Source organism: Hippopotamus amphibius, chromosome 17 (assembly GCF_030028045.1).
Source record: "Hippopotamus amphibius kiboko isolate mHipAmp2 chromosome 17, mHipAmp2.hap2, whole genome shotgun sequence".
Classification (NCBI taxonomy): domain Eukaryota; kingdom Metazoa; phylum Chordata; class Mammalia; order Artiodactyla; family Hippopotamidae; genus Hippopotamus; species Hippopotamus amphibius.
Window position 1 is genome coordinate 7,278,593 of NC_080202.1, and position 26,948 is coordinate 7,305,540.

Sequence of the window (26,948 nt, forward strand, 5' to 3'; positions counted from 1 at the left end):
TTTCTCCTCTAGCCTCCAGCCTTCAGTGTCACTTTGGAAAGATCTGCCATCCTGATTTCCATTGCATGTGAGCTTTTTTTTTTTTTTTTTTTTTACTCCCATCTCTATCTGAAAGCTTTTGGAATCTTTTCATCTATAGTGTTCTGAAATTTCACAATGATATGGATGTGACTTTTTTTTTTTTTTAAAACAGTCATTGCTCTGAGCACTTGGTACTCACTTTTCATCTGGAAACTCATCCCTAAATTCTGGGAAACCGTTTTGTACTAGTGTATTATTTCCTCCACGTGATTTTTCTTCTCTGTCTCCCTCCGTCTCTCTCTGTCTCCCTCTGTTCCTGTTGTCAGTGTTGGGCCTCCAGAATTAATCCTCCAGTTAAACTTTTTCTCTCATTTTTCGTTGCTTTATCTTCTTGCTTGATTTCTTCAGTGATGTCCTCAACTCTGTCTTCCTTCTAATTCTCTCCCATCTTCCTCTCTTTTTAAAAATGTTTTTGATACTTTTCACTTTGAAATAATTAGATTCACAGGAAGCTGTAAAGACAGTACCTAGTTCCATGTCCTTCACCCAGCTTCTCTCAACAGTTACCGCTTGCATGATTATAGTGCAATGTCAAAACCAGGAATTTGACATTGGTGCAGTGTCAGGGAGAACTGGAGCTGAAAGGCAGTGAATTGGTAACTGGTATAGGGGGATAAAATATAATGCAGAGTATCAGTCTACTGATGCATTGTATAAAATTGGGACATTTTCCATTTTCAGCAGTTCTTTAATTAGTGGGACTCCTCCCACCCCCTATTTTTAGTTGTATTGTGCTTCACATAGTTTTTTTGCATTTGGATTTTTTTTTCTGTACTTGGAGACTTTAAAATACATATAAAGTAAAACAAAAGGATTATTAAAAATGTGCATATAATCAGGTAGCAAAGCTACATGGGTGAACTGTGGCTGCAGGAGAGCTGTCTGTAGATGACTGCCTTGGCCTTTACATGGCCGTTTAAAAATGCAGGTGCACACCTTAAATAGGTCCGAAGGGTGAAAACTGGGTGGAATAAAGAGAGGTAACTTTTTTGCAAAGGAGGAATGTTCTCTTCTAAAGTGGAGACATGTTTTTTTTCTTCAAGTTATTATTTTTTTTTTAAAAAAAACGAGTGTGTGGTTACCTTCAACTTTCTGACTGATAGGTGTCATGGTACCGGGTCTCTCAGAATCTCTGTCTTAACCGACTCTCTGGGCTTCATCAGACATCTCCTGTAAGAAAGGGAAGTACGGAGAAATCAAGGTGATGTTCCTCTGGAATGGCAAAAATGCAGACGGTGTTTAGTCTGGAGGTAGACGTGGACCTGACATTGGAGACGTAAGAGGCATGAGCTACCAAGCACAGCTTTTGAACTGAAATCCAGAGACCCGTCTTTGTGTCCTACTACTTACTCGTAGGGTAACTTAGACAAGTTACCTAATCTGTGTGGGCCCGTTTGGACATCTATAAAATACTGTTTCCCTGTCTACCTTTCAGGATTGTCAAGAGGATCAGATGAGTTAATAAATGGTTACAGTGCTTTAAAACTGTAGTACCATCATCATAAGTATTTTTAAAACTCTTCAGCCGGGGGGGTTTGGGGTGGGATGAATTGGGAGATTGGGATTGCCATATATACATTACTAATAAGAAAAAAAATCAAAATTGTACACTTTAAATATATGCAGTTTATTGTATGTCAGTTGTATCTCAGTAAAAGTTCTTAAAGAACTAAAAGACTATCATGGACCTCAAAATAAAAAAAATAAAAAAAAACTCTTCAGACTGAAACAGGGAATGTGAGCCTTACCTTAGAAATAATGCCATTTTATGAATTTCATAAAAAGCTAGTCCTTTTTGTTGAGTTCTAAGAGGAAGAACCCAGAAGTAATGTTTAAGATGTTCTCTGTTCCTAACATTTTCCTTTGGGATTTATCTATTTTGTTCTCACTGTGTTATAAGAACTTGAACATGCTCTAAATATTCAGTAGCTGGGGCAGATATGGAAACACAAGGCTGTGGTCCTGTTAGCGTTTTTGAGTCCCAGAGGAAAATTACTCAGGCAGGCAGGTCTTACTGGATTTGAGAGGTAGACTATTTCTCAAAGGGAGCAAAAATCTAACAGTTTGGGTCTAGGTATTTCATGAGAGACTATCTAGAAGCTTAAGCGATAAAATGGAGGTAGGTTAAACATTGTCCATGATTTTCTATAATCACTCGAGAGGGGAAAACATTGTCGACGACCTTGACTCCCACTTGGAGGTTATATTCTCAACCAAAGTCTTTGACATTAGATGATCAACAACATACAGCATCACCACAAGTAAGAACTGTACATTTTTATAAGAGTTACAAATAAGATTACATTTTCAGTTTTATAGCATTTAAGTAATTCCAGTGACTATGCAAAAGCTGTAAGTTACTACAATGTCTCTACACAGCATAAAGAAACACTCAACTGGATCCTGGATTTGGCTTAAGAAACTCATATATTCATTGTATTAAATAAGCATTTACTTAACAATAGTTTAGAAGATATTTATAGGGAAAACTTGAATGATCTCATCTTCAAACCAAGCAAAACAAAACAGAACAAACAAGGCAGTCATGGAATGTTTGATCCTCTGTCCCCCTTTTCTGAATATTATGAACAAGCCTCTAGAATCGGACAGATTGCAGGTCAGACCGGCTTTGCCGCTTACCAGCTGTGTCACTCTGGACATGGCACTTCACCTCCTTGACCTTTGTCTCTAGGAACACCTGCTTCACAGGGTTGTCATAGGATGAACAGAAATAGTACCTTGTTGTCAGGAGCCAGTGGAAAATTCAAAAGTTCCCTTGACATGTTCTCACTCTTACATATACGTAGGGATCCTGACGTCACATATCCACCATCACAGTATCGTACAGAATGCTGTACTGGCCTAAAAATCCCCTACGCGTCACCTGTTCATCCCTTCCCTGTTCCATCTAAACTCCTGGCAAACACTGATCACTGTTCTCTCTATAGTTTTGCCTTTTCCAGAATGTCATATAATTGGATTCATACAGTATGTAGCCTTTTTATTCAAGGTGCAAGAAAACATGTTGATTATCTTGAAATCAGTCAGAGCTGACCACATTATCACAAGGATTCCAGTTTTCTAAAATAATGGGGGACTTCCCTGGTGGCACAGTGGTTAAGAATCCACCTGCCAATGCAGGGGACACGGATTTGATCCCTGGTTCGGGAAGATCCCACATGCCACAGAGCAACTAAGCCTGTGTGCCACAATTACTGAAGCCTGCGCGCCTGGAGCCCGTGCTTCGCAACAAGAGAAGCCACTGCAATGAGAAGCCCGTGCACCACAATGAAGAGTGGCCCCAACTCATCACAACTAGAGAAAGCCTGCATGCAGCAACGAAGACCCAACACAGCCAAATAAATAAATAAATTAAAAAAAAATAAAATAATGGGGGGACTTCGCTGGTGGTCCAGTGGTTAAAACTCTGCACTTCCGATGCAGGGGGCACAGGTTCTGTTCCTTTTAAGGAAACTAAAATCCAGCATGCCATGCAGCATGGCCAAAAGACGAATAGAATATTTTTATTGTTACCTTATTAGCAAGGGTTCTAATATGGCTTAACCTTTTTTAAAGTAGATTTTTTTCTTGAGGGGCTAGGAAAACTGGTGAGGTCAATATTTTTATACCCATAATAGAGTTGTTTAATACCTAACTTAAGGAAAGATATGTTATGCTTTTAGCACTGTGTCTTCAAATTAGGACTGAGGGTGTCTTCTCTGAGCTCTGTGGGTTTTTGGGGGGTTTTTTTAATGACTTTTAAAATTTTCTGTCTCTCTACTATTTATAACCCAGAAAATCCTTTTGGTTTTTAAATATTATCAGAGTGACCACTGTATTGTGTCTTGCCATGCGACTCTAGCCCACGTTTGTAATTGTCTTAGCAGTCCTTGGCTGATGAGAAAAGAAGGTATACTTAATATGTAATGATGTATTGGCTTCCAAGAGAAGGCCAAAGGCTGTCACTGTGCACTGTCTAAAGGATGTCTCTGCAGTTGGAATAAAGAATAGTAGGACAACCCCAGAGGACCTATAGTTCATTCTGTATCATGTTCATGTTTCAAGCAGCAATTTACTACTCACAAAACAAGCTTCCTCTGTCAGCATGAAATTTTTGTTGTTAAACAGAATTGTCGTTTTTATTTTTAATATGCATATCTTTCTTAGAACTATGGAATAAAGAGCTATAAACATAAAGAATATATACCAACACGGATGTTTATATTTAAATAATTTAAATAGAATAATGTATTAGTACTGTAGGGTACGGGAGGAATTTTTTTTTTCACTTTATAAGGAACTAGATACGACTCAAGGTTAGAAAACAATGAGTTAGCACCTGGACGTTTCCAGTAAATATTAGTAGTTGTTTTGGTTTTACGTAACAGCTTTCAGTAACACACTAGTGTCCTCTGGCCGGCTTCCCTTCCCCACACTTTGGCTGCATTCAGTCCTGCAACTGGGGCACATTGCCCCCTTCCTTCCCTTCCCTCCCCCACCCAGAGTGGCTCTCAGCCGTCCACAGCAATAGCCCAGTTATCAATCCATAGACTTGGGATATGCCACCCTCTTTGCTGCAGCGCTGCCCTCTAGGACAGCATTCTCTTCGGGTTTTTTGTTTGTTTTTGTTTTTGGCCTCCTCTTTTGCTTCTAGTTTTTGCACCTCTTGTTCTTTAAACACTAGCGTTCTCTGATCTTCCTTTACTCATACCTCTCTTTGTTCATTATATCTTTTTTAATTTGAATTTTTCAATTAACATACAGAAAAATTGCATGTGTGTTTGGGTAGTGCTGTGACTTTTAACATATGTAGATTTGTGTAACCACTACCACAGACAGGATACAGAACGGCTCCATCACTTCCTCATGCTGTTCCTTTGCCATTGTACCCTCTCCCATTCCTAACCCATGGTGGTTACCAACTGCTCTGTTCTCTACTGGTATAGTTTTGTCTTTTGGAGACTGTCATATAAATGGAATCATACATGTGAACTTCTGTAGTATTCCATTTTAATTTTTCTTTTTTTTTTAAGGACTTTTATTGAGATATAATTGACATACAATAAACTGCATATATTTAAAGTATACAATTTGATTTTTTTTCTTATTAGTAATGTATATATGGCAATCCCAATCTCCCAATTCATCCCACCCCAACCCCCCCCACATCTCCCCCTTAGCGTGCATATGTTTGTTCCCTACATCGGTCTCTATTTCTGCCTTGCAAACCAGTTGATCTGAAACATTTTTCTAGATTCTGCATATGTGTTAATATACGATAGTTGTTTTTCTCTTTCTGACTCACTTCACTCTGTATGACAGTCTCTAGGTCCATCCATGTCTCTACAAATGTCCCAGTTTTGTTCCTTTTTACAGCTGAGTAATATTCCATTGTATATATGTACCACATCTTCTTTATCCATTCATCGTTGATGGACATTCAGGTTGCTTCCATGTCTTGGTTATTGTAAATAGTGCTGCAATGAACATTGGGGTGCATGTGTCTTTTTGAATGATGGTGTTCTCTGGGTATATGCCCAGCAGTGGGATTGCTGGGTCATATGGTAATTCCATTTTCAGTTTTTAAGGAACCTCCATACTGTTCTCCCTAGTGGCTGTATCCATTTACATTCTTGGGACAACATAATGACTTCACAAGTGCCAGCATCCATTATGAGTACAAAAAGTCACCAAATTTATCTGAAAATATGCAGCACACTTTCTGCCCTTATATAGAATTTACTGAGACTGTAACTGAGTGTAGGAAAAAATTAAGTATAATTGGATTCAGCTCTGTTGGCACTGTATAATATTTTGATTCTGCCAGTTTTGTGTCATACTGTCCGTTTTTTACCTTTCCGTGTTGGAATGGCACTAGGTATCTCGAATTAACACATGATAGAAACATAGGTTCCTTTCCAAAACCAAATGCAAATACTTACCAGGAAGCAAAATATCAGTTGCTCTTTGGAGGCTGTACTGTCAGGACTCTGAAAGAGTCAGCTGGTTGTTTCTTAACCTGCATTCTGAAACCTGTGTTTAATTTCCTCATAACAGACTGTGGTTGGGGAAATTCCCCCTTTGAAAGCTACTAGGCTGCAAGGTGGGAATTCCCCCAGGCTCCCGCCCTGCCCTTGGAAATCGCCTTCTGAGGTCATATTGAGGAGTGAATTTGATCAAACCAACCAACAGTGGCAGTGCAGACCTTTTAAAAACTGACTTGGCAGTATGTTTCAAAGCCCATGAGGCAGTCAAAATCACACTTAATTAACTCAAGGAAACGCTAGAAAAGAAGAAAGATGATAATGGAGGAAAGAATTCATTGACTCATTATGTAGAAATATAGAAGCATTCTCAGTATCCCACAATAGGCTATTTTTAATGAATGTTTATTTTAATGGAATGAATATTTTGTAACCATTAGAAATTATAACTGTGAAGACTGTAACAACATGAAAGCATACAAATGATATGTTAACAGGGGGCAAAAGGCTCATATATTGCAATTATATAAAAATATATATGTTTATGTCAAATCTTAGAAGGGAGCCCATAGAAGTGATTACTGGGGCGTTTGAATAATCTTATATTTTTCCTCCTCTCATTTATAAACTGCTATTAAATAATTTTTATCACTTAGAAATAGTTGTTTTTTTTTTTTTTTTTTAAGTGCACAAACTAGTAATCAGATGAGGTTTATCAACCAAGATGGAAAACTGTGTTTGGTCTGAGATTAGAACATTAACCCCTTCAGTGTTGACTACTGATTTTTGCTTAGCTATTCTTCTACCAATTTTGTATTTACCTGCAAGTTATGAATATTTACAAATTTAATGAGAACTCTATCCAGAAACCCACTTAACATATAACAGCTGACGTATTTAGTATCTGACAAGGAATCTTTTGCACTTGACTGTCTTATAGTACTAGAAGCTTATTAAGTCTAAATTTTATATTACGTGTTGTGACATTAAAACATATCATGCAATCCCGACTGTAGTTGTTTGCATGAGAACAATGGACCAAGCAACTCCAGGAAGCATAGCTGTTACTGTGGAATATCCTGATAGGACATGAGGAATGGAACTTAAAATACTCACTTTTACATATGCTACTCTGTGTAAACTCAGCGTGTTCTGTGCTCATGGGACAAAACCCAAGCCAATGGGTCCAAGTTCTCACATCACATTTTAGGATGAATACTGTGTCCAGTGCATCAAGATGTCACAAGATCTAGAAGTTGCTTCCTCTGAGGATCTAACATTCGGAGCTAAGCGTCTGTAGCTGAGAAGACAAGACTAAGGAGTTATTTGAGGAGAAGTGTCTTGTGGAAGGAAGATCGCTGGAATTGTGTTGTTCTAGAAGTAGAAGGTGAAAGTTAAAAGCAGGCAGATCTTCAGCTTGAAATATAGAAATGTATCATAATTACAGTCACCTCCCAGCTCAGCCATGGAACTGATTTTCTCATGAGCTTCCCTGTTACCGGCATGGGGGCGGGGATTGTAAAGGGGGAGGAGCTACAAGGGGATCCCCTGAGTACTTGTACCTGCAAAATTTTGTTATTCTAAGTCATTTGCTTTGTCTTTGCAGCAGGCCGGCCTGCCTGCCTGCCAGTCTGCCTCCCTCCCTCCCTCCCTCCCTTTCTTCCTTCTGTCTTGGAAGATCCTAAAAGTACCATGATATTGTAAACTTCAGGGTTTTTTTCTGATTTATGTATATGTATTTTTTTCAAAACAACTTTTTATTGAAGTATAGTTGATTTACAATGTTGTGTTAGTTTCAAGTGCACAGCAAAGTGATTCAGTTATATATATATATTTTCAGATTCTTTAGTATTGTAGGTCATTACAAGATATTGACTATAGTTCCTTGTGCTATACAATAGGTCCTTGTTGCTTCTGCTTTACATTTTTAATTGAGGTGTAATTTACATGCAACGAAGTGCACAGACCTTAGTGTTCAGTTCCATGCATTTTGACAACTGCATACATTTGTGAGACTATTTAGGACATCTCCATCACCCCAGAAAATTCCCTCATGTCCCTTTCGAGTCAGTCCCCTCCACCCCCACCCCAGAGGCAGCTGCTTTCTGATTTCTATTTAATTGATTAGGTTTGTCCTCATACTTCGTATAAATGGAATTATGAAGTATGTATTATTTTCACCAACAAAATGCTTTTGAGTTTTATTTTTTATTTTCATATTTAGCCAACAAAATAATTGTTACAGTTATAAGAAACTCTTTGTTTTTATTGCTGAACAGTACAGATACAACAGTTTGCTTATCCAGTCCCCTATTGATGGATATTAGGTGGTTCCTAGTTTTGGGTTCCAGTGAGTAATGCTGGTGGGTGTATTTTTGTACAAGTCTTTTGAGAAATATGTTTTCATTCCTGTTTGGTAAATTCCTAGGAGTGAAATTTGTGGATCATAGAGTAGATATGTCCTTAACTAGAGAAGAACTGACAAACACTTCTACAATTACCTTTGTGCCAGATCATCCCCAGCAATTAGTATTGTCAGTCTTTAATTTCAACGTTCTAGTGGGTGTGAAGTAGTAGCTTATTGTGGTTTAAATCTGCATTTCCCTAATGATGAATGATATCAAGCTCTTTTTCATGTGCTTATTGGCCATGTGTATATCTTCTCTTACAAAACATCTGTTCAGATTCTTTTGACTATTTTAGGATTAGGTTGTCTCTTTTATTTAATATGTAGTTCTTTATATGTTCCCAGTATAAGTACTCTGTCAGATACACATCCTGCAAATATTTACCAGTCTGTGGCTTGTTTATTATTTTTCATAACGGTGTCTTTGGATAAGCAGAAAGGTTTTATTTTGATGAAGTCCAATTGACCAGTCTCTATTCTTTTGTGGATAGTCTTTAATGTTCTGTCCAAGAATCTTGGCCTCCCTAAGGTCATGAAGATTGTCTCTGTTTTTTCCTTCTAGAAGCTTAACAGTTCTAGCTTTTACAGTTAAATCTGTGAACCATCTCAAGTTAATTTTGTGTGTATGGTGGGAGGAAAGGGTAAAAGTTGTTTTTATTTCCCATTCAGATATCCAGTTGTTCCAGTGTTTGTTGAAAACACCTTTCTTACCCTACTTGATTATTTTGTTGTTGATACCTTTGTTGAGAATTAACTAAGTGTACACACATACACACATAGGTCTATCTCCAGACTCTGTTTTGTTCCATCATCAATTGATCCTTATGTTGCCGAATAAAACCTGGCCTCTGTTCACCGGTGCTGAATAGAAATACGGAGACAGAGCTTTGGAGGAGAAGAAGGGAGTAGCTTTATTACTTTGCCAGTCAAAGGGGGAACACAAAATCTAGCGCCTCAAGAACTGTGCCCCCCCCACCCCAGGGAATAGAGAGAGGTCTCATAGTCGGGGCTCGTGGTCAGGGGTGAGGATCAAGGCGCAGTAACGGTCCTGCATTCTTCTGATGGGTTGGTGGTGAGCTAAGTAGGAGTCAGCATCATCAACCTTCAAGTGCAGCTGGTCTGGGGTCTACATGCTTGTGGGCAGCATCCCATCATTAATCATTCACTTCTCCCACCTAGAGGGGGTTTCAGCTTCTGCAAAATAGCTCAAAGGTATTGTTGTGTGTATTGCTGATGGGGAAACAGGTCCTGCCCCGAGGCTGCTCTTGCCTGTTTCTCCCAGGTCTCACGCATCCCCTCCCTTCACTAATTAACAGCTGCTTGAATCTGCCCACTGGAACTCAGGGAAGGTCATGGAGGCTGAATGAAGGCTGTTTTCCTGTCATCAAAGAAATAGGGGACACAGAAAGGCTCTGTGCCCAGGAGCCCCACAGGGCCCTGCGCAGTATCACTCATTCCAATACTACAGTATATTGATTACTATACATTTATAGTAAATGTTGAATTTTGGTAAATAACTGCACCTTTGTTTTTTCCTGATCAAGATTATTTTGACAATTCTAAATCATTTGTATTTCCGTGTCCATTTTAGAAATGGCTTGCCAATTTCACTTTAAAAGCCTGCCAGGATTTTGATTGGGATTGCATTGAATCTGAGATCAATTGAAGAGAATGAACAGGTATCTTTAAAATATTGAGTCTTTTATGGGGAGTAGGGAAGGAGAAGCTGTGACAAGATGAAAGAGTAGTATTAACATTTATACACTACCAAATGTAAAACAGATAGCTAGTGGGAAGCAACTGCATAACACAGGGAGATCAACTCGATGATTGGTGATGACCTAAAGGGGTGGGATAGGGAGGGCGGGAGGGAAGCTCAAGAGGGAGGGGATGTGGAGATATATGTACTAATACAGCTGATTCGCTTTGTTGTACAGCAGGAACTGGCACAACAGTGAAAAGCTATTACACTCCAATAAAAATAGAAAGATAGGAAGGAAGGAAGGAAAAACAACAAGGTCCTACTGTATAGCACAGAGAACTATATTCAATATCCTATGACAAACCGTAATGGAAAAGAATATTTTTTAAAAAAGAATGTGTGTGTATATATATACTTATATATATATTAGTATATGTATGTATAACTGAATCACTGTACAGTAGAAATTAACACAACATTGTAAATCAACTATACATCAATTTTTAAAATATGGATTAAAAAAATAAAACAGTAAAAACAATGAAAATTGAATCTTTCAATCCATGAACATGGTACAGCTCTCCATTTATTTAGGTCATCTTTAATTTCTCACAGAAATATTTTACAGTGTTCAGTATAGAGATTTTGCACATCTTTTGTTAGATTTATTTCTAAGTATTTGGTGTAGTTTTTGATGCTATTATAAATGCTGCTGTTTTTTGCTTTCATTTTTCAGTTGCTTGTCACTAGTATATATGTAGAAATAGATGGCTCTTTATAATTGACTTTGTATGTGTAGATTTGTTAAATTCACTTATTCTGGTAGTTTTAAAATAGATTCAGTGGAGTATTCTTTGTATACAACCATGTCATCTGCAAATATACATATTTGCATCTTCCTTTTAAATCTTTTTGCCTTTTGGGAATTCCCTGGTATCCCAATGGTTAGGGCTTGGCGCTTTCACTGTTGGGGCCCCGGCTTCGATCCCTGGTCAGGGAGCTAAGATCCCACAAGCCCTATGGCATAGCCATAAATAAATAAATAAGTCTTTTTGTCTTTCTTCCCTTGTCTTACTAAACAGTGTGGGACTTCTAATGAAATGTTCAATAGAAGTTGTCAAAGCAGATGTCTTTGTTTCATCAAGCGTGATGTTAGCTCTATGTTTTTCATAGATGCTTACTACTTATCTCCACTTTGAAACTCCTACAAACATCTGACTCTCAAGGTCATTCCTACTTTGAGAATTGGCATCATGAATGGATGCCGAATTTTGTCAGATCCTTTTTCTACATTTACTAAAACAATCATGATCTCCTTTAGTCTGATCATTGATTTTTACATCTTTCTTCTTTTCTAACATACGCATACAGAGCAATAAACTTCCCTCCAAGCACTGCTTTGCTTGCATTCCACAAACTTTTTTTTTTTTTGGATTGTCATTGTCATTCAGTTCAAAATATTTTCTGTTTTCTCTTACGATTTCATTTCTGTCCCTGGGCTGTTTAGAGATGGTTTCCTTAGTGTTCAAATATTTGTGGTTTTTTTTTCCATCTTTTGTCACATGTGTTCTTTTGTTCCGATGAAAGTTTCCTTTTTATCTCCGATCATACTCCTAGACTTGAAATCTATCTGGTCTGATATTAATATAGCTTTGCCAGCTTTCTCATGCAAACACTTTCTGTGCTTTATATTTGAAGTTAGTTTATTGTGAAAGCAGAGTTGAGTTGTGGGGGGTTTTTTCGGGCTTTTTTGTTTTTTAATCTTGCCCAACATTCTTTATCTTCAATTGAGGAGTTGGTCCATTTATATATATATATTTTTTTTTTTTTAATTTTATTATTTATCTATTTTTGGTTGCATTAGGTCTTTGCGGCCGTGCATGGGCTTTCTCATTTGTGGCAAGCGGAGGCTATTCCTCGTTGTGGTATGAGGGTTTCTCATTGCGGTGGCTTCTCCTGTTGCGGAGCACGGGCTCCAGGCGTATGGCCTTCAGTAGTTCCGCGTGTGGGCTCAGTAGTTGTGGCACACGGGCTTAGTTGCTCCGCAGCATGTGGGATCTTCCTGGACCAGGGCTCGAACCCATGTCCCCTGCATTGGCAAGCAGGTTCTTAACCACTGAGCAACCAGGGAAGCCTGGTCCATTTATATTTAATGTGACTACTGCTATAGTTGGTTTAAGTCTACCACCTAGGTGCTTATGGTCTTTTGTCCTATCTGTTCTTTGTTTCTCTATACCTCCTTTCCTGCCTTCTTTTGGGTGAATCATGCCTATTTAGTATTCAGTTTTATTCCCTGTGTTGATTTTTTTTTTTTTAAGCTATACCTCCTGGTGGTGATGGGTGTGTGTTTTGGTTTTCTTTATTTTTTTTTAAAGTTATTGCTTTAGAACTATGTTGTTTAATATAATAGTCACTAGTCACAAATGTTTATTTAAATTTAAATTGAAATATGAAAAAATATGTCCCTGGCTAGAGTATGGAGAATGGATTGAAAGAACTCTGGAATAGAAACAGGAAGGTAAGTTAGGACACTTTTAGAAACACTGGAAAACTTTTGTGAGATATTAGTAGCAGAGTTTAAGAGAAATAGTAGGATTGGGAGATACTAGGGAGGTAGAATCAACTAGGGTGGCTAACAGATGTAATGTCAAGTGAAGAAGAATGGGCAGAAGGTCACGTGACTCATAAGATTTCCATCTTGGGCAAGCAGATGAATGGTGGTGCTGTCAACTGAGGTAGCAAAGAGAGAAGGGGAGTCCAATTTGGGGGAAGATAAAGAGTTTTAGAGACCTTGAGAGTCACATATTTATAGGAATTTCAGGGTAGAGATAAGTAGTAAGCAGTTGGCTATATGAATCGAGGATTTTTGGAGAGCTATGTAGAGCAGAAAATTTTCTGATTTTTTAATTTTAAAAATATTGAAATGAAACATTTAATATTTTAAATATTTAAAAATACTTAATATTTTTTAAATCTAATTATTTAAATATTTTAAATTTGAATATTGGTAAACTAAAATAGAGTAGAAATATACAGAACTCTGGGGAGCACCAACATAGAAGAGGAAGAGGAGCCTCCAAAACAGAGCTTATAGACAGGTGAAAGGAAAACTGAGAGAGAGAATGTCATCAAACACAAGAAAATAGAGAGTTATGACTGTATCGTTAAATAACAGTGCAAGGTTTTCTAGGCAGGTGTTGTATTGATAATATTGGACAAATTTGGCTTAGATCCACTTTTCTAAGAAGCAGCAAATTATTCAATGCTTTGAAATTATTCAGTGCTTTTATCTTTTACACTCCATTCATTCATTGCCTTTATCTTTTAGTATTTATTTTATCTTGCTGTATATTAGGCAATCCTAGGGAGAGGAGATACAGAGATGAATACAGAGTGTCTGTCATACTCTTTCTGTAAAAGAAAGACAAGCAAACAGATAATTAAATACAAAAAATATGGGTCTCTAAGTAAAAAGAGGTTGTAGGAAGTGCTGTAGGAGCTGGAAGAAAGACCTCCCAACTCTTCGGTGCCTTTCACATGCTACCCTTTTTTTTTTTTTTTTTAATTTTATTTGGTTGCATTGGGCTTCGTTGCTGCACATGGGCTTTCTCTAAGTGCTGTAGCGCGGGCTTCTCATTGCAGGTGGCTTCTCTTGTTGCGGGGCACAGGCTCTAGGCACACGGGTCTCGGTAGTTGTGGCACACGGGCCTAGTTGCTCCGCGGCATGTGGGGTCTTCCCGGACCAGGGCTCGAACCCGTGTCGCCTGCATTGGCAGGCAGACTCCCAACCACTGTACCGCCAGGGAAGCCCCAACATGCTACTCCTTTTGCATGAATTGCACTGTTCCTGCTGCTTCACCCACACGGCCGTCAAAACTGAGCTCAGACATCATTCCAAAAGCTTTGACTTCCTTATTAGTTTTATTTCATTCTTTAAGAAAAATGGTAACGTATTGGACAATATACTTTTTTTTTTTTTGGGGGGGTACACTAGGTTCAATCATCTGTTTTTATACGCATATCCCCGTATTTGGACAATATACTTCTAAAGCAATCACTTAAAGAGGAAGAGAGGGAAGGAGAGAGGAAAGAGAACCAAAACTGAAAAAAATAATATCTAGAGCTCATTATAAGAAATTCAAATAATACAGATGATTCAAGGAAGATCACCCAGGATCCCACCACCTAGAAATAATCATTATTAACATTAGGTTAATATTGTCTGGATATATCCTTACAGGTTCATAGGTACAAAAGGAAGGATAGAAATAATTTTACATAATTACTGTCATATGTGCTATTTTAATATTAAGTGCTTAATTTCACTTTTAAAAGAGAAGCATAAAAAAGTAAACTTCACACGAAGAATCCTTTCCAAGAGGTGGTAATTGCTATAAGATCCATTTAAGGTTAAGAAAAAAAAATAAAACGTTGAACCTTTGGTGATTTTTATAAAGCTGTAAGTATATGTTTTACTTTCCAGAAGCTTGATATGACTCTGCTGTGAGTGGTGAAGAAATTAACACCTTAGCTTCTTTTCACCCTTCACCCCATCCCCCCAACTGCTTCCTGATTTTCACCTATAATTCCATTGTCACTGTTTACAACTTTTGTCTACTTTTCTGTAACCTAATCCATATATTTGTTTGTTCTCAGCTCAGTATTTAAATGGAGTCAGTTCTCACCATCATCTCTTATGTCATGGCCTCTGGCTTCTCCAGCCCAAAGTTCTGTATTTTTATCCACCTCTTGGTTGGCTAGATTTCATCATCAAGTAGTTCTCTTAAGAAGGACCCCAGTGGTCCCTGAAGTCCTATACCGTCGGTCTGTCACCTTTACACTCCAGTGACAGCTTGGCCTGGCATAGATTTGTTGGGTCATGCTCTCTTTCCCCTGAACTTGTGACATTTCTCCTGGAATTGTATTGACCTCGTTTTTTTCTTTACTACTCCTTCCCTCCCCACCCCCCTCCAACCTTTAGTGAATCAGAATTGCAGTTTTCAAAGAATATACACGAGTTCTTTAAAACCTTCTCACTCACTGCAGTTGAGAGGCTTATTACTAGGAAGGGCCACCACAGCTGTGAGACTCTGATGTGAACCAAGGTATTTTTGGAGTATTAACCATGCATCTTTGTTTTCCTTTATAGAGATAATTGATGACCTTGCCAACCTTGTGGAGAATACCGATGAGAAACTTCGCACCGAAACCAGGCGTGTGAATCTGGTGGACAGGAAGTCCACATCTTGTGGTAAGAGATCGCTGCAGTCACAGCTCTGCCTCTCTAATCGCTTGCGGATAAGCTTCCCACGTTGGTCTGATTTTACCACAGGGATTTGGTTGCTCTCCTAGTACACGCAGTTTCGTGTGATGAAGCATTGAAATTGCTACAAGATCCCTAAATCTTGTTAAAATGAAATGAATTGTTACGAGTGCAGGGGAAGTATAACGCATTGTTAATTTTTTTTTAATTTAAAATAAGAAACGTTCCTGTATGCTTACCGAGAATAATAGTTCGGGAAATTGTATGACATCGTGCGGATTGATGGTGGTAGATCTCATGGGTTTTAAAGGCGATCTTGTTTGTTTTGTGCCTTTTTTAGTCACAAGCGTTATTGATGAAGCTGGAGCCTTAGAGCAGTTAAGAGCAGAGATTCTAAAGTCCAGCTGAGTTTATATCCTGTATTTAGTGATGTTATCTTTGGCAGTCCTTTTATTTCTTAATACCTTGTATGTAAAATTAGGAAACATGGGCCAAAATGAGAATCACTAGCAGTGATTCTTTTTCCTAAACGTTTTTTTTTTTTTTTTGGCTGCATTGGGTCTTCGTTGCTGTGCATGGGCTTTCTCTAGTTGTGGCAAGCGGGGGCTACTCTTTGTTATGATGTGCAGGTTTCTCATTATGGTGGCTTCTCTTGTTGCGGAGCACAGGGTCTAGGCATGAGAGCTTCAGTAGTTGTGGCACGTGGGCTCAGTAGTTGTGGCCCATAGGCTTAGTTGCTCCGTAGCATATGGGATCTTCCTGGCCCAGGGCTTGAACCCGTGTCCCCTGCATTGGCAGGCAGATTCTTAACCACTGCGCCACCAAGGAAGCCCACTAGCAGTGATTCTTAAAATGCTGATTCCCTGCCTACCACCCCCCCACCTTCCCCCTTGAGATTCTGATTGAGTAGGCCTAGGTTGGAGTTCGGGAGTGTTCACCATTTAACAAGTGCACCAGGCAGTCCCGATGCAGGTCCTTGTCTTCGGCAAAAGTTCTGATGCAGGTGTTTGTGGGGTTTCGGTGGTCTGTTGCTTGTGCACAGTGCCCTGCCCACAGGTGAGCAATGATGAATGGTGGTGATGGTAGCACTAGTCATAGTCATGGTTCTTGGTGCTTCATCTCACAAAGACGCACCGAGTTTATAAAGCTAATAATACCTTTGTAATAAATAGAAGGGCAATAATGGCACTTAAAAAAAAACTAATGATCCGAGCACATGCTTTGCCTGACTTTTAGCCCTTTCAACATGAAAAATATACTGGATCCCTCTAATCTATCCAGTTTTAGAACAAGGACCTCTCTGCGAGGGTCACCTGGGATACACAGCTTGAGAAGCGTTATCTTCCTTGCCTGTGTGTGTGGTTAAACAGAAATCAAGAACAACAGGGTGATGGAGGACCAGGCAAATACGGACTCTGGAATCATCTCAGAGGAAGGGGAACTCGGAGGCGCCTGCCTGCTTCTCTTTCTTTTATCACCTGTCTGCTCCCTGTAACTCGGAAGTTCTCATCCACCAGATACCAAGCCAGTCTGTGCCTCTCTCTGCTTCCTGCCCAAAGCAAAGCCTCCTTGATTTTGCTTTACCAGCCTTCTTATAAGTTCAGACCATAGGGATGTTGTTCTTTGTACCAGATCCTGATACTTTGGCGACAGAGGTAGATGGTTTTACCCCCACCTCTGTCTGTTATTACCGTCTATTCTTATATAAACTTAATCTTTCTGAACATTAGTTTCCTTGACTGTAAAAAAAAAAAAAAGTGATGACCTGGTTCTCAAAATGAAACTGTATAATATATGTAAGGTGGCCAACACTTGCCATCATCCCTGAATTTCCATATTTTATGCTGAGAGGCGCAAGGGCATGACAGCTAAGAGCCTGGGCTCACATCCCAGCTCCACCATCCACCAGGCTGTGTGACCTTGGGAAAGCCCACTCCCCCTTGCCTCGATTTTCCTATCTCTGAAATAAGAATAATAATAGTGCATAGCTGAGAGGGTTGCTGTAAGGAATAAATGAGTTTATAGAGGTAAAGATGTAGATGCTATGGAGGGAGGGAGGTGACGATATACAGCACTTAGAACAGTGTTTGGCACCTAGTAAGCAGTGCATAGGTGTTAGCTATTATCTTTATATGTCAAAAGTAGGAAGACTCTTCCCAGTTAAGTGACCACTTTCCTGAGGTCTTTTCCATGCGCTAAGCAGTCATGTTGTTACTGATTTGGAATGAACACTTTCATGGACCTGTTGGTAAGATGTTGTATTTGCAACATAGCAGCCCTCAGCACATGCCATTCATGATGTCATAATGAAGAATATTGGTTCTACTGTTGACAACTTTTTGTTTTGTAGTTTTACCTGGTGTTGGTATTTATAGCCAGGAATGTTCATAAAATCTTCTAAGCTGAGCTGTTTTTTGGTTTTTGTTTTAAATAGGAGAAATTTAGAGACTCCCAGAATTTTTTAAACATACATTGGTATCTTAAAATGTGTTAAGGGTGAGTTGATCTCATGCCCCCTTTATATTCACTTATAAGTATATATGTTATCTGTAATAGAATTATATGCAGCGATTCAGAAGGGGGGAAGTACAACAGTACAGTAGATGCTGAAAGAAGAAATTTCTTCAATTTTTTTCAATGGAAATACTTTAGAGAGAATTCTTTCTTTTATCCTTTCAACTTTTTTCCCCTAATATTTATTTACCAATTCTATCAATAGTATAGCAACACCACATAACTATCCTTCTATCATTTCTGGTGCCTCAGAACTTTAAAGGAAAATGTTTTGCATTTGTATTTTTCAAGGGACCTTTGCAATTATATATGTTTGTCGAGGAGCAGTGCTAGTTTTGCATATTGATGGAGGTTCAGCGTGTGGCCTCTAGCTCTAGGGAGGTTAGACTTGTATTCCTGACTCCTAAGTCGTCCCCTGATTCATATTAAGCCTTGGAAGGCAATTTACTGATTGGGTCTAGCAGCCCTTGGCAACAGTAACCTGACCTTTAAAAAAAAAAAAAAGTGTTTTCATTTTGGTAAAGTATACCTAACATAAAATTTACCGTTGTAACTCTTTTTAAGCACGCAGTTCAGTTTCATTAAGTACATTCACATTGCTGTGCATCCGTCACTTCCATCCATCCCCAGAACTTTTTCATCTCCCCAAACTGGAAGTCTGTACCCATTAGACACTCTCCCCATTCCCCACCCAGCAGGCCCTGTCGGCCACTACGCTGCTTCCTGTTTTGACAAATACGACTGCTCTCAGTACCTCATATAAGTGGAACCATACAGTGTTTGTCCTTTTGTGTCTGGCTTATTTCACTTAGCATAATGTCTTCAGTATTCCTCTCTGTGGTACCATGTGTTAGGAAGGCCTTCCTTTTTTAGGCTGAATAATATTCCGTTGTTACACTCATACCATGTTTTGTGGATGCAGGTACTTGTCAGTGGACTCTTGGGTTGCTTCCGCCTTTGGGCTCTTGTGAATAATGCTGCCGTGAACAGAGGTGGACAAGTATCAGTTCACATCCCTGCTTTTTTGTGTACATACCCAGAAGCGGAATTGCTGAGTCAAATCGTAATTCAGTTTTAAATTTTGCAGGGGAACTACCATACTGACCTGACCTTTTGTTTTGCTTTCAGCCTCTCAACTGTTAGGTACTTTCTAGCAGTTTCTTTTTTTAATCTAATAAAAGCCCCCTTGCAGGCAGGAGTCAGGGACTTCCGCAGCCCAAGAGGGGTAGACAAGTGGAGTGGAAGGTAAGGTCCTGGGCCCGCCCTAGTTGGGAAGTGTGATAGGAGACCCTTTTCCCATTAAAGTGGAGCCCCAAAGAGCTAAACCCTTGGGATAAAAGTGAACCAGAACGAAGCTTGTCCTTGGGGATTGTGGAGAAGGCAGCCTTGGCACTGAACAGATTAGGAGAAGAAAAAGAAAGGAAAAACCATCATTCCTGACAAGTTGTGGTCACAGAAAGGCTCTCCTGTGTATTTGTATCCTGGGTAGCTGTACTCACCTGTTCTAGCTCCGGGTGCCTGGCAAAAATAATGCAGTACCTCTCTGGAGGAAAGCATGTTTATCCTCGGTCTCCAGGAATCAACCAAAAATGAAATTTTCAGGGTAATGACCAGCACACATTCACAGATAACCTGTCATATTGGGAAACCACACAACATGAGCAAAGACCAGCAACAGACCACAGAAACCAATCTGCGCAGACGTGCAGTGTTAGAATTATCAGATGTAGATTATAAAATCAGTTATGATTACATTTAAAGAAGGACATGACAGGGTTGAAAGTATCTTCAGAGAACAGGAAACTGTAAAGAGTAACACAGAAAATTCAAAAAGGGATCAAACAGAATTTCTCGACATAAAAGGTAACTGAAATTCAAGTCTCAGTGGACATATTTGGTAACAGCAGAAGAGAGACTCAACCAGAGGACAGATAAGAAAAAAATAAACCATACTTCATTTCCACAAATGCTAGCATTTACAAAAGGATGTGCAAATGCCATGGAAGTTAAATTACGGTCTTAATAAGATAGGCATTTGGGGGCAAACGCTTGGTCCAAGAGCCTCAAGACATAGCAAAGAGTTAATCACTTGCTCTTCCCTAGTGCAAGGCCAGGTTGATCATTGATATGTAAACACATACACACAGTGCATGAAGCTGCAAACAGGGTTTGTTTTAACTGTTTGGGGGTGGATGGGAATTAAGCAACTCACTCAGGGTAACTTGGTTACTGTTAACTCGATGACTGTTTAACTAAGAGGACTTGAGTAAGCTGAGAATAGCAGCGGCACATCATCATTTTACTTAAGGGAGTGCAAAAATAGGCTGTGAACCGTGAAATGGTCTTTTGTTTTCCTACCGCCACCATATCGTCCTCGCCGATCCGCTGTATCAGTCATAGATGCTTTCGCAGTGAGGAAATTTCTTGTAATGACAGACCCCATTGCAAGGGGGCCACACAGAAGGGCCCGATGATGAATTTGTTCAATTGTTAACAAAGGATTCAAGCACCTCTTTGTGAACCTTTCACTCGGGAGCCTGGGCTTTAAAATTTTTTACTGGCATCTTTGGGTGGTTTTTCCTCCCTTTTCTTTGCCAACCCCCACCCCAATAATGGCATCAAGTAGAAAACAGTATTGTCTCTCTCCAGCTTCTAAATGCAAACCAGACTGATATTTCCCGCTGGTACCTAGACGTATGTTCGGATCTGTTATTTGTGTTAAGGACATCCACATAAAAGCAGGATCTTTGTAATTGCAGTTTAAATGTTCATTGTGCCTCGTCCTCGTTAGAATTCAAAATAGAGCCTCGTCTGAGTCTGACGGACGCAGCCAATTGTGAAAGGCCAGACTGAGAGTTCTGAATGACTCGGTTGAGGAACAGTGTTGCTTCTCAGCATATTGACTATTACGTAATGTTGTCCAAGCACAGATACTGTGATTTTAGCAGCGTCTCAGCGATGCAGTTAGAAATCAGCCCAGCTGGCATTGCACGGACACAATCTCGATCTGGAACCATTGGATTTGCCTTCCACTGCTTGGAATGGGGTCGTCTAAAGGAGGTGGAGCGGTTCAGTGGTTGAGAAAGGACAACACAGCCATGGGCGTGGTGCCAGGCAGACCGGGGTCACAATCTGGGCTCTGCCACTTACAACCTGTGTGACTTGGAGAGACGCTTGCCCTCTCCGCGGCGCAGGATGAGGGCACCATGGTTGTTCTGCAGGCTGCACGAGAGCGAGTGGGGTGGTATCGTGACTGTGCTAGAGAGTCCTCAGTAAATGCCAGCGACGTTAAAATGTGGCTTTAAATTGGTCATTGAGAGCCGCCATAATAAATAAGACTCGGAGGTTCTTACCTCTCTTTGAAGCCAGCTTAGAAAGGTCTTTAAGGAGAAGAGTAATGATTTGAGTAAGTTAAGCAGGAATATTGTGGAGCTAGGAGGTTTGCATTCTCATTTAATCAGAAATGGAGTCATTTTTTTTTTTTCAAATAAACTGAAATTTATAATCTTGTGGTTGAAGCCATTACCAGTCATGAAGTTAGTCAAAGGCACCTCTAGTGCACATTCAGGTGGCATTGCCTTGCTTTTATATAGCACGAAAATGACTTGTTCTTATATTAGCTCTTTCGAACTGAACGTAAAATAGGTAAGAAACTGAATCCCAAGTTGTCTAGTTTATTTAACTGACCTTAGAGACAATTTAATCTCTCAAGGAATTGTTTTTAAAGTCCAACCACAAACACAAACAATCTGGAGCAAAAGAATAACTGTGGGGTTTTTTTTGTTTTGGTTTTTGTTTTTTTTAGATTTATTTTATTATTTATTTTTGGCTGCATGGGGTCTTTGTTGCTACGCACAGACTTTCTCTAGTTGTGGCGAGCAGAGGCTACTCTTCGTTGTGATGCGAGGGTTTCTCACTGTGGTGGCTTCTCTTGTTGCGGAGCACAGGCTCTAGGCATGCGGGCTTCAGTAGTGGTGGCACATGAGCTCAGTAGTTGTGGTGCATGGGCTTAGTTGCTCCACGGCATGTGGAATCTTCCCAGACCAGGGCTCGAACTCATGTCCTCTGCATTGGCAGGCAGATTCTTTACCACTGTGCCACCAGGGAAGCCCCTGCGTTCTTTTATTTATCTTACTGTTTATCAAGAATACTCTTAGCTTACAGAGTGAAGTGAGTCAGAAAGAGAAAAACAAATATCGTATATTAACACATATATGTGGACTATAGAAAAATGGTACAAATCAACTGGTTTGCAAGGCAGAAATAGAGACACAGATGTAGAGAACAAACATATGGACACCAAGTGGGGAAAGCAGGGAGGGTTGGGGGGTGGGGAATGAATTGGGAGATTGGGATACCAAATTGTACACTCTAAATATATGCAGTTTATTGTAGAAAATTAAAAATTAAAAATTAAAAAAAAATACTCTTAGCTATTGTTTCCTTCCTTCTTCCTCTTACCCTTCTTCGTTGAGATAAGCTAGTTGAATTCCTCAGCTTCCTTATTTTTACATACCGGTGGCCTGACTCTGTACTGCCGTGTCATCTTTCATTCGGTCTCTGGAGAAACTCCCAGTCCTCCACTAATGCACGTCTGCCTCCAGAGCCCTCTGATCCTTAAGCTTACTACTGCCTTTCCCATTCATTCTTTTTCCCCTCCATGCCGACACAGTTACTGGTCATCGTCTGTGTACCAGGCACTGGGCTCAGTACTGGAGCTGAAAGGTACCTGGGGCACACGATTCCTGCCCTCGGGGAACTTGGAGCATAGGAGGGGGACGCACAGTGTAAATCACTAATGACTGCAGTAGCGCAGGCAGAAAAGGCTCTCAGTCAACCTGGGGACCCGGAGGTTTCCAGGAGGACACGGCACAGGAGCAGAAGTCTGAAGGACGAGTAGGAGACGCTTCTTCTGGGTCCGGTCAAGTGACAAACCAACATAAGCAGGATGTGTATACTGTGATGTCACTTAAAGGAGAGAGGGAGGGAGACAGGGAAAGACAGAAGGATCCACATAGGTGCTGTGTAGACGCGTTGGTTAGAGTGTGACAACAGATGTGGAGGAGCAGGTGCAGGTGACATCAGTTACTTCAGAGATGTGCGTGGGGGCCAGGTTTGGAGCTAGGTGACGGGAGCTTGTCGATGCTTTTTTAACATAGCTTTAGAAGTTTTTATGATAAGCCTGCATTACTTTTGTAGTTCTAGAATTAATTAAAAGTTTAAGGAAAATAATACTTCTACTCTTAATATTTTGGTACTTCTAGTCATTTTTTCTGTAAATAGTGTTTTGAGAAGATTATGATAATCCTGTATTTTTAACCCTTTTTAATGTTTTATTATATTTTTTTAACTTTTAAAATTGAAGAATAGTTGATTTACGTTCCAGGTGTACATCAAAGTGATTCATATATATATATATATATACACACACACACACACACATATACTTTTTCAGGTTCTTTTCCATTATAGTTAATGTCTTATTATAAACCTATTTTTCTTTTAATACCGTTAGTACCATCCTATCAAATAGACGTACCATCATTTACTTAAGAACTCTTGTTTGGAGGCTTTTAGATTATTTCCACATTTTTCTGTATAAGTAATGCTATATTATGCACATAAAGCTTTTTTCCATATTTAGGACTTTTGAGTATTGGTTAGGATGCTTCTAGGGTCAGGATCAGAGACTGGCTCTGGCCGTCGTATATCAACTGGCCCCTGATTGGAAGGTTGTTTGAGGCCCAGAGCAGTGACAGGGAGCTGGAGGGCGAGGGTCACAGCCGCCGTCCCTGGGCAGGGAGAGTGAGGTTGGTGCCACCGCCAGAGCTGCTGAGTGACGCCACTGCCTCCGACCATCTCTGCCTCTCTTGGTCAGTGGAGAAGTGCCGAGCTGGCCGGGCCCGGCCACCAAGGGCGGGCAGAGGAAGAATCTGGCTGTGTTAGACTTCACATGATAGGCGTTCCCTCAGAATGGAAGTGGAGACTGGGTCTGGACATCCAGGAAGAAAACAAAGCAAGGCATGTCCTCGATTACAGGTGCATTTCCCAAGCAGACTTATTTAGACCGAGGGTGGGAGCACTTAAGCCTGTCAGTATACAGGCACACATCGTTTTCCTCTGCTTTGCTTTTACTGTACTTCACAGATGTGGCCAGGTTTTGTTTCCTTTGTTTTTATAAATTGAAAGTTTGTGGCAACCCTGTGTTTTCAGAAGATGGTTAACATTTTGTAAAAATATTTTGAAATTAAGGTACGTACATTGTTTTTTTAGATGTGCTGTTGCACACTTAACAGATGACAGTACAGTATACACGTAACTTACTTGCGCTGGGAAACCAAAACTATGTGTGGCTCACTTGGTCTTGATATTCACCAGCATAGCCATTCAGCCAGTCTGGGACCTGCTCGTGGAGAGCCAAGGGACTAATTCAGTCTCCCTGTGTCTGGGACCTGCTCATGGAGAGCCAAGGGGCTAATTCAGTCTCCCTGTGTCTTTTTTCCCTCTTCCAATTTCTGTGGAAGACATTCTTAGAGCCCAGTCCTTTGCTCTTTTTTTCTTGGCACTTCCTTAAGCTACTTTTCTTGGATGGTTTCATGGGCATCTCACAGCTCTGCATCTCAGACCCTGACTTCGCCTGAATCTCAGGGTCTGTGTCTTCATCCACTGCCCCTCAGTTTCTCTTGACTGCCCACAACACGCCATCAATCTGTTTGTGTTCTCCACAGACTCCTTATCTTTAGCCCCAAATAAGCTTCCTCTTGCGTTGCTTCCCATGCCTTCAGCCTCAAAACTTCCCTCATCCCCTCAGATGCTTTTCAGAGGCCAGACAGGAAACCGTCATGAATGAAGAGGGCCCCTGTGACTCCCTCCAGTGGCAAACCGGAGAGTAAATAGAGTCTTGCCAAGTGGGAGTGCAACGCCAGGTCATCTGTGTGTGTAATTTTTTACGGGAAGCGTGAAATCTGGATCTTTAAGTGAAATCTCCCAACATTTTAGTGTTGACAATAAATGAACATTTAAAAAAATTCTGCATGGGCCAAATAAAACATGTGGTTGATGTCCTGTGCTTTGGGGCCTCTCTTTCACCTCTATCTGGTCAGTCCCTAGGCCTGTTTGAGAATAGCTCTGAAATACATCTCTTCCCCGTGTATCACTTTGTATTCTCACCACTCTATCTCTGGCTCTTGTCACGTTTATGTAGCCATTAAAAATAATAATGAAGAAGTCTGTCTATTGGGTACAGAAAAACATGCGTGATTGTAACTTTGGTCGTATTTATATAAACCATGGCTCCCATCTTGTGAATTTGGTGTCTGAATGCAGCAAGCATCTACTTGGCGACTGGTATTACCAAGATAAACGAGTCCTTCTCTCTAGGGTTCCCTTTATTTTGTAAACATGCCCTTTTCAGTTGATTTAAAACTCTTTCCCTCCCTAGACATATCTGCTGTATGTTTTAGAGAAATTACTTTTCTCCATCATGGAGATAATAGATACCAGGTAGTGAAACCACAGAGCATAAAATTCTTAGGAGACCTGCTTCTAAAACCCCAGCGCATACTAGGGCGCTGAATATATTGAAATTGCTCAGTATTCCTTTTAGGAGCGAAAAGATACAGCTTGCAGGCCTGCCCTTGTCTCGGCACTCGTGCGTACCCGCCTCCTGGGCCCTGTGGCTGCTCACGGCATTCATGTAAAGCGCGTGTGACATGTTTGTGGTCACACGTGTGTTATACGTGACCACATCACTGTTGCCTGCTTTGGTTTTGAGTTCGTACTATGGAAAAGCCTGGTTTTCTCTGCCAGCGTTTATTTGGGGAGCGGGAATAGGAGCAGGAGGTTCAAATGTGGATGCTTTGGGCTAATCCAGGCAAAATGAAGCCTTTGAGAGAAGCGCCAAATTGGAAAACCTTTATTTAATGGAAGGTGATTGATAAGGGCTGACAGCCTCAGCGCTATCACCATGACTGCCTCCGAGGCCACCACACTTTTCTAATCTGTTATGAGGCAATGACTTCTGCTATCATCAAGGGGTCAGAAATGATCACAAAGTAGAATCATTTTTTGATTATTGTTTTTGCTCGGTGTGGTTTGGACAGATAAGGTGTGATTTCCAAGAGCAGCTTCTGTTGCTGTGGAGTCATAATTACACTGTGTGGGCTCGGCTGATACCACTCCCCCCTGTACGTGTTTGTGCGTGTTTTCTCGTAATGCTTGTTCCCCAGTGAATTCATCTGCTTTCAGCCAGCTCTATGGGACCAGCAAGTACTGGCTGGGTTTAGAAGGACTATCAGTGGGCCTGGGACAGAGCACGTTGTGCTCATTCAAAGTATACTTCACCTCTGTTATGTGTCCACTACTTACGGGGGGAAGAGCCCCAGTGCCTCCTCAAGGTGTTTTGCCACCGCAGCCTGATTTTTTGGGAGTTCACCATTACACTCCAGTGCTTCTCATTCATACATTGATTTTATTTTATATTCGAGAATTGAAATGAAATGAAGAATTCGATTCGCGTTGTGCCCAAAATCACACACACTGGGAAGTCACTTGATATCTTTTTTTACATGTAACATCAATGGCTTGGTAATGTTGACCATAAACTAGTTGGAGCTCAGTTAGTTTATGGTCAACATTACAAGGGTTTATAATTGGACTCTAATCCAATTATAATAGGATCTCCTCGAAAGAAGTTGGCCATTTTCCTTTTAGCTAAATTCATGCAAATCTTCATGAGGTCAGTATGGAGAGGCAAGAAAAAAAAAAGTCAGTGGCTTAGACTACATGGTCTTTGAGGTTCTATCCAACTTTGTTATCCTCTTTCCATACCCCTGTGAAGAGAATGAGACACTCCCTCCTACCGTACACACACACACACCCCCACCCACCCACATACCCACCAGATATGAGTCAGGGGTCTATGTGTGGTTGACACTAGGTTCGATACTTGCAGAGTTCAGTCTTACCTGAACAGGGACTTTGACCTTTGATGTTATG

General features: G+C 40.3%; 1 protein-coding gene across 3 annotated transcripts in view; it reads left to right on the forward strand.

Annotated features, from left to right (window-relative positions):
- Nucleotides 1-26,948, forward strand: part of STX8 (syntaxin 8) — a 225,202-nt gene that overhangs the window by 119,712 nt on the left and 78,542 nt on the right. For 2 of the 3 annotated variants that reach the window (XM_057715655.1, XM_057715654.1), the window contains exon 7: nucleotides 15,324-15,425. In XM_057715655.1, coding sequence (XP_057571638.1) covers nucleotides 15,324-15,425 — 102 coding nt within the window. Of the gene's footprint in view, nucleotides 1-10,063; nucleotides 10,152-15,323; nucleotides 15,426-26,948 lie in introns of those variants that run through there. The other variant, XM_057715656.1, reaches the window with a different exon arrangement.